The sequence below is a fragment of the Myxine glutinosa genome, chromosome 6, assembly GCF_964187855.1.
Source record: "Myxine glutinosa chromosome 6, kmMyxGlut1.1, whole genome shotgun sequence".
Taxonomy (NCBI): Eukaryota; Metazoa; Chordata; class Myxini; order Myxiniformes; family Myxinidae; genus Myxine; species Myxine glutinosa.
Genome location: NC_136266.1, coordinates 155,059,746 through 155,068,208, shown reverse-complemented (window position 1 = coordinate 155,068,208; position 8,463 = coordinate 155,059,746). Strand labels below are relative to the sequence as shown.

The 8,463-nt window shown below is 50.0% G+C and overlaps 1 protein-coding gene across 1 annotated transcript in view; it reads right to left on the bottom strand.

Annotated features, from left to right (window-relative positions):
• Nucleotides 1–201: 201 nt before the first annotated feature.
• The window catches only part of ARMC5 (armadillo repeat containing 5), a 32,284-nt gene continuing 24,022 nt past the window's right edge, over nucleotides 202–8,463 (bottom strand). The window contains exons 6-7 of the mRNA XM_068118783.2: nucleotides 1,528–1,660; nucleotides 202–1,422 (exon numbers count right to left, since the gene is read on the bottom strand). Of these exons, the coding sequence (XP_067974884.2) occupies nucleotides 438–1,422; nucleotides 1,528–1,660 (1,118 nt within the window). The 3' untranslated portion in view covers nucleotides 202–437. The remainder of the gene's footprint in view (nucleotides 1,423–1,527; nucleotides 1,661–8,463) is intronic.

Genomic DNA, 8,463 nt, shown 5'->3' with positions numbered 1-8,463 from the left:
TAACAGGATTTTTACCTAACATGACCTCCGACCTTTGATCTCATGACCCCAAAATCTAATCAGCTCACCTTTACCTCATTATAAATACCTGCACTAAGTTTGACTAAGATCCCTTCAGCCGTTCTCAAGTTATCACGGCAACGAAAACCTATCACAGACAGACGGACAACCTGAAAACATAATGCCTCTGGTGACAACGGAGACATAAAAATAGCTTTATTTGTACATAATTACAATATACAGTATACAGTGCATTTGTACCACAAAGTATAATTAGTTATACATTGCCAAATGGCAGTCTTGTTAACGTACAATCGTACATGCTTTACAACTTGTGTTCAAAAAGAATAAATGATACGTCATTTGTCTGACTTAAAAAATAATTGGAATAAAAGAACAGCAGAAGGGTCCGTTTTGTGAGTAGTTATCGAATTAAATCACGTGTAAAGCAGCAGCACAGAGTGCAAAATGTCTTCAATCTTCTCAACATCAACTCCACTCTGCAGGATGTGCTGCAGGCACGTGGTTCGTTGGAACAACGATAGAGGTGCTGTCCACAAATATCGTAAGCAACCGAGACACAACTCCTCAAAACCGTGGAAGTGAGCGAACGTGAACACCTGGGAAAGGTAGTGCCAGGAGAGCCGTGATTGCATTAAACTTGTAAGTTCTGTCTTTAAACTACCGAGGAGGAACCGGTTAGCGAGAACCATCAGTTGGGAAAGTTCATTTGGGAATGGCTTTCCAATGACAAAGTGGTGAGTCGAGTTGTTGACTGCAGTCTCTACATCGTCTTTCAGCTCATCTGCAAGTTTCGGGTCATTATCAAATGGTCCGGAAGTGTGGGTGGCACAGTTGGCACACATTATAGGGCAGGTGCAGAGGTTACAACCATGGAGATGATGCATGAGGAGCAGGAATGCCGAATCGGTAACATCGCAAACTGGAATCTCGTCGAGGAATGTTTCGGCAAAATGTCCCTGCAGCATCGCTGCAAAAATCTCTGAAGACCCAGCAATAGTACTCCGATGTGCTCTAATCCGTTTGCCACTATCCAACCGAAAATATACCACATTACTACCCCCGGCAGACGCTAGCACACATTGGCAATCAGTGAAAACATTACTCCCACATTGTAGACAGTTCAAGTGTTCCTGAATACTACTGTAAGCACAGTGGGGCTCTTGTAAGGTGTCACTTCCTGAGACTGCTGAATGCTCTGGCACAATGGTGGCTTCTTCCATAATCGACTTTCTTCCTGGTGAATCCGCTTTGAGATTTCTCTTCTGTATGTCAGATAAGCAGCTCAGAGCATCTACCGCCATGGGCATGTAAGAGGCATCTGTACATTGCAGCATGGTGTGCAGGAGAAAACGCAGGCCGGAGTACTCCACAAGCATCTTTCGCCGCAGAGATTCATTCCTGCAAAATAAATTTACATTTTTCCCTCAGTTCTTGAACAGCACATTTTGCGTGGCTTTGATGAAGACAAATTTTTTTTCCTCAAAGTGGCATGCCGATAGTTACCTGTATATGTATGGTAGAGCAAGAGCACATGCCACACGATCATCAGGACGTGCTGCCAACAGCATGTGCGCTAGAGTCCCGACACCAAAATCCGATACCGCCTGAACTCGCAGGTTCCGTAACAACTGGAAGCCTGTGGAACAACAGATGTCATGGCAGTTACAAAAATATACAAGGAAGATGTCACATGATTACCAGCTACCAAATAACCTGACTATCACCAAAAATGACGAGGCTTCATTGTGATGGCATCACCTAATTCCGGAAGTATAACAACTCAAATATTCAGCCTTACCAAAATATATTGTTGCGGATATGGGATTTGGCCTCCATATCCGCTTGTAAATATTCCCCTATTTCCCCAATACTCCCCAACTATCCCCAATCCCCCATTCCCTAGTCCCATTGTCTGTAAACAACACTCTGTAGAACCGACCTTCCCCTTTTTCCCCCATTAAATGTCGTGCCCAGGTTCACCGCATCTCACGTAGACAACTATAGGACATCTTGCTAGTTATTCTTAGTGTATGTCAGTTAAGGACTCGTTTCCATTAATTCTGACTCTTCGTTGCACCAGAATGTGATTGTATGGCACCAGTAGTGAGTTTAGGACCTCCCCATACCTCCTCCCATCTTCCTCATGAAACTACAACAACAACAACAACAACAACAACTACAACAACAGCGCGCGGGGAGTGTGCGTCCTCACTCCGGCTTGGTTAGCCGCCATTGCCCACGTGCTCCGACGGGGTTACCACGAAGGGGCTGACTGTCGGCCCCTCGTCAAGGGCGGAGCCCGGTAACCCCCCGCACCCAATAAGAAGCAACGGGCCGATTCCATCTGGGGCGGAGCTAACGAGCCGAGGGCGTGTCACTCCCCGCTGGATATACGCAGCCACTTACCGGAGGTGACGTCAGATGCGCCCCCAGCTTGGAAAGAGAAGTCGCCACCTCCGAGCGCTGAGAGACCTCCCTGCATCTTTTGGACCGCGCTATCCTGTCCCTGAGCCAAGGTGCACCTTGTGCTGTCCAGCGACTACCTGCCCTTCCTTGCCATCAATCCCTGTGTGAGTCAGTCTTGTCCCGTTTATCTGTGGTCTGTCGGGAATTAAGATAAGTGTGTCTAAGTGCCTACCTTCCTATGCTGTACCTCTTGTCCTTGTAATCTCAACGCTCTGCATACAAATATTATAACCTCCTCCGGAGGTCTTGAGAACTGTACCCCTGTTGTCGTGTCATTTAACCCAGCCGTTGTGTCCTTTCCTTCATTGATCTAGCGTAGCGCGACTCGGCCAACGTTCGAGTATAATCGGGTAAACTGTGCAGACGCGGTCATACCAAACCGCTCGGTAAACTAACATCCAAAACCGCGTCTGTAACATTTGGTGTCGAGGAGTTGGATTCGGACCTGGGACTAAATTCATTTAGCCCAAATTTTGGAACACCAATTGTACCATTTGGGTAACATTTGGTGTCGGGAAGTGGGATTCGATCCGGAGCGCGTTTCACGCGCTCGAAATTATAACAGCGAAATTTAATTGTGTTTTACAAAAAAAAATAAAAACCCGAATTTTGAAAGTCGCGCTATGGCAGACCAAGACGGCTGGGTTCCGGTAGAAGAGAGTGAGGCAGGGTCGATCCAGGACCAAAATGAGGGACAAGAGGAGAGCGAAGCAGTGAGGGTAGCAGATTCGCAAAATAGCGTCGTCGCGCACGAGGTAGCAGACGCACAAAATGGCGCCTCGCACATGGCCACGGCGACCACGCCCGCGACAGTAGTAGCGCCGCTGGTAGATTTGAACCTTTTTTTCATACAAATGAAGGCCCTTATGGCCCAGAATAGCGAGAAATGAGGGAGGAAATGAGGGCTGATAGTGAGCGATTGGGTGAGCGATTGGAGGGCCAAATGGGGGTAATGGGGAACCGGATGGATGCTCAGAGTGAGCAATTGGGGGTAATGGGAAACCAAATGGGGGTAATGAGGGACGAAGCGAGGGGTACCGGTGAGGGGTTAGACAATAATTTTAAGGGATTAGACAAGAAATTTGGGAAGTTAGACAATAATTTTGAGGAGTTAGACAAGAAATTTGGGAAGTTAGACAATAATTTTGAGGGGTTAGACAACGGGATAAAAGAGGTGAGAAATGGGTTAATGGGGGTAGAAAACAGAACGGCCGCTCAAGAGAATCAAATGGAAGGGATGCAAAAGGGGTTAGAGGGGTTAGAGAACAGGATGGAAGGCAAATTGAGGGACATGAGGGACCAAGCGGAAAGGGAAGTTAAACAAATGGGGCAGCAGATAGAGGGGGTCAGAATGGGGGTAGAAACCAAACTGGATGCTCACAGGGAGGAAATGGAGCAGATGAGGGTGGCATCTGGGCAGGAGATGCAAGTGATGGGAGAAGAGATCAGAAGAGGTGTGAGTGAGGAGGTCGGAGGAGTGCGCGAGGAGGTGAGGCACTGTAAGGAGCACATGGAGAAGGAGGTGAGAAAGGGGACTGTAAAATTGCAAGGGGGCATAGAGGACCTGACGCAGGAGGTGGAACAGCTGACGGAGGGACAAAAAGAACTAACGGACCAGGTAAAGAAGAACACAGCGGTAATAGGAGGGTTAAAAGCGACACAAAATGACCTAAAAAATGACTTGGTAGCGACGAAGAGGGAATGTCAGATGGTACGTGAGGAACTGACAACGAGGTTGGACGAGGTGATAGAGGTAATGGAGACGAAGGACCGGCAGGTGAGGACGCACATGGAAACGGTCAAGGTAGCCTTGGAGGACGAGCTTGAGGAGACGTACCGGGGAATAAAAGAGGTGAAGCAGAAATTAGAAGAAGTGGAAGAAGGGGTGAGCGAAATTAAGAAGCGACGGAGAGAGGATAAGAAAGAGATAAAAGAGGAAATAAAAGAATTGGTCCAAAGTCTGTGTTTGGATCGTGATGATGTGCTCATTAACCGGATGAGGGATTCGCAGGTGATGGAGGAGAAGCGAAGAGGAAGAGGACCCGGTGTAAGTGGTGACCAATATGGTCGTGCGTATGATGCGCCAGGGGATTTAAGAAGCTTGGGGGTCGAGATGGACCCGGGTGTTCGTGAGAGGCCGTTGGTGAAGTGTGCGACAGGTCTGGTGTGCGAAAAAGGAGGTGTGCGAGAAAGTCCGACTCTGGGGTGTGTGAGGAAAAAGTGCGTGCCAAGGAGTGAGGGTGCTGGCGAGAGTGAGTCGGTCATAGCGCGTGTGCGAGGGAGCACATGGAAGCGCGGTGTGGTAAGTGTTACAGAGGGTGTGACGAGAGAGTGTGCGCAAGAGTGTGCACGAGAGAGGTGTGTAACGGACGGGTGCATGAGGAAGGAGTGCGCTGTCAAGAGTAAGGGTGAGTGCGGTCAAGAATGGAGGTGAGAGTAGTGAGAGTGACAAGGAGCGTGAGTTGGTTGTGACAGGTGAGAAAGGATGCACACCTGGAATGGTAGAGCGTGAGTGGGAATGCACGCTGGAATTGGTAGTGAGGCACGTGGTTGGGTGTGCGAATGAGAGCACACCTGTGATTGTCACAGAGGAGGTGACCGAGGAGGGGGCGCGAAGAGGTGTGTTGGTGAGGTGTGCGAGCGACGAATGTGTGCCAAGGTGTTCGGTGGTCAGGTGTATGACCAAGTCGGTGAGCGGAATGAGAGTACCTGGGTGTGTAAGGAAAGGTACGAGGAGCATGGAGACGGCTGGATGTGTGAGCAAGGAACGGGCTGCGGGGTGTAAGCATGCAGGTGAAGCATCGACGTTAAACGGAGCAGCGGTTAGGTCGACTTTTAGCCGAATCGGGCCCTCGGTGCGTGCTGGACCTCGCTTTGACCGACCGCGTCCGTGCTCCACTAGGCGGAGCGGGCGGCCCGATAGGAAGGGTCGTCATGGCGACCACTTTTTGTTGAGGCATTCCGGCAGGTCGAGATCGGGCCATGGGATGGCTCCGTGCCGAGGTGGTGCGTGGGATCTCGGGCCGGGTAAGCCCCCGTCCCTGCCCCGAATGCGGGACGCATCCAGCCGCCGGCACCAAACAACCCACATTCATGGCTTGGCTTTACGAAGCCGGGCTTTGGACAGGAATTGGCGCACCGAGAGGCATTAGTGAGTAGACTGTGTGATGAGGTTAGTGTTTTGGACCCAAAATTAGAGAAAAACAAAATTTGACGATTGGCAAAGGATGGGCAGTAGTGATTGGCAGATGATGGGTAGTGATTGGCAAATTTTTGATTTGTTGAAATTTGATGTGAAAAATTGGTAGTGAGCGATGGGCCCGGTGGGTAAGGGTGGCATCCCTGCCACCCTTCCCATGTGGGGGCAAATGCGCAATAGTTTATGGGGTGTATGGCAGTGAAAACTAGCCCGGGTGGGTTAGGATATATCGTGTGTAGGGATCTAGCGAAGATGACATTAGGTGACGTTAAGGTTAGTTAGTGACTGATACCTGTAGTGGGGACGCAGGTAGTTTAGTGTGGATGATAATGACGTGGGAGCGCAATAGTTTAAAGGGACGACTGGGAAGCGCAAGTTTCAGAGGGGAGTAGTTAGATGAGATGATGCTGTGTGAGAACTGGACAGGTGTGTGGAGCAGTGTGGAGCAGTGTATGAGTAGTGAGTGTTGTGGATCAGCGCGAATGCGCTTGGGGAGAGAAGGGTGCAGGTGGCACCAGGTGTGAGAGCACAGGTGTGCAAGTACAGGTGTGTGGAATACATGGAGTATTGGAATGAGTGGTGTGGAGAGAGTTGGAGTAAGTGGTACGGAGTGGTGTGCATGGTGCGAAGGTGTGGATGGGGGAAGAGTGGACCCCTTTCACGAGTACCCGGGGCGGGTAGTGTAAGTGTTAGGTAGAGGGTATAGGTAAATTGTGGTTGGATATTGGCATTTGTGGTGCGGTTGCAGAATGGTATTGTGGATGGGTGCATTAGTGTTGTGGAAATGGCTGGGCATGTAGCCTGTTAGTGTGTGTAGTTGGTTGGGCACTCCACCACTGTGAGGATGTTGGCCAGGTGAGGCCGCAGGTGGGCTCTGGGAGCCGTTAGTGTCAGTGGGGCCCGAGGATCCGGAGGACGGACCCGGGTAGCCCAGTGCCAGAGAGGGCACCGAGTGGGGAGAGCGCCAGAGGGCCTTCCCCAAGTAGTTAGGTTAGGGTAAGGAGCAGGTAAGCTCGGAGGCAACTGCAGTGGTGGAGGTGTGCAGGTGGGTAGACCCGCTGGGAGAGGTACACGCCACAGCCCAGAAATTGTGCGAGAGCACCGAGTGTTGAATCGGGGGAGTGAGACCCCAAATTGAGAAGCACCACAGTTTGGTCAATGGGAATTGGTTTTTAGAACCCATAGTGTAAGTTGGCCAATGGATTGGCAGGGAAAGACCCCGGGTAATGTAAAGTTGTTAAAGTCATTTAGGAAATAGTTAGGATTGATGAACCTGTCGCACCATACGCAGCCACTTACCTGTGGTGATGATGATGACTCCACACCTGTGTTTTCTTTGTTCTGTGTTGCAGGAAATGAGAATTGCTGTGAGGATTTGTGAGACGCATCACGACGTGGATGAGACATTGGGGTGATTCCATCTCTCCCTCCCTAGGAGGGACTGATGATGAATTGGTGATGGCAAATTTTGATGTTGAGTTGGAGATGGCAAATTTTGATGAGAGTTGGAAATGGCAAATTTGATTGGTTAGGAGGGAGAGAAGACGAATTTGGTTTATGGGAGGAACGGGGAAGACAGTAGGGACGTTTGTTGATTTGTAAAGTAGATGTTTATGAGTAGTGTTGTGTTTTGTGGATACAGTAAGGGGTAAGGGAGGGGCAATGTAGGTTACCTGGTGGGGGGGGGGGGGGCGTACGGTAGGAACGTACCTGTCTCACCTGGTTCCCATGTGCCCCCAGTGTGCATTACCTAATGTTGCGTGCACTTTTGCGCCCTTACCACCTTACTCACTTGTTTTCTTCTTTTGTCTCCCACCTCCGAGGATCTGGCTTTGGGGCAGAGAGAGAGGAGAGAGAGGTGCTGGCTCCGCAGTTGTGGGCCTGTACTTTCGCTGCTTGCTGCCTGGATCGATACACCATATGGACCGCAATGTTTGTGGCCGCCCACCATGGACCGCAGTTCTTTTGCGGCCAAGCACCACCCATTGATGGACCCATGGGTCAACGTGGCACCTATGCCAAACAGGTGAACCACTAATAGTTGGCCCCCTGACGGCCACAATAAGGAAATGGACGCGGTTGGCGCCTTTCTTTATTTTTGAAAGAAGCCAGAAGGCCAAGTGCACCACATGAAGGCAAGACCAGCGGCAGAACATCGGCCGGCTGCGACACCACCGGTGATTTATGAACCTTTTATTGGTGCACCGGATGGTGCTGACTGTGTTATGGGGTGGTGCTTTTGGTGCTTGGATGGGGTGCTCTGCACATTATTAAAGGCCGTAAGGCCACAGAGCACTCGTGGGTTGGTGTATCGATGCTGGCATGCGTGCTCTCTCTATGCATAACATCTGCATGTGTTCCTCCAAAAACAGGTCCTGGATCGTAGTGTAAATATCAGCGTAGTCTTATGTAAATAATGCTCCCTACCGGCTGTATGTTTAGTTTGAGGATTCTTTCCGCGATTCGGTTATCCTGTGGGTGTGTTTCTGTGAGGAGAAGGGTGCAACGTCGCAGGGGGACATATTTACTCATTTGTGAACATCTGTAAAACTGTCGCACTCAGGGTAGAGTTAATAGTAGAGGGAACTACATCTGAGTGCCACACTAAAGTAGGTAAAAATTTATCGGGTCGGGACGCCCCGAGGTAGAGAAGGGTGCAATGTTGCGGATATGGGATTTGGCCTCCATATCCGCTTGTAAATATTCCCCTATTTCCCCAATACTCCCCAACTATCCCCAATCCCCCATTCCCTAGTCCCATTGTCTGTAAACAA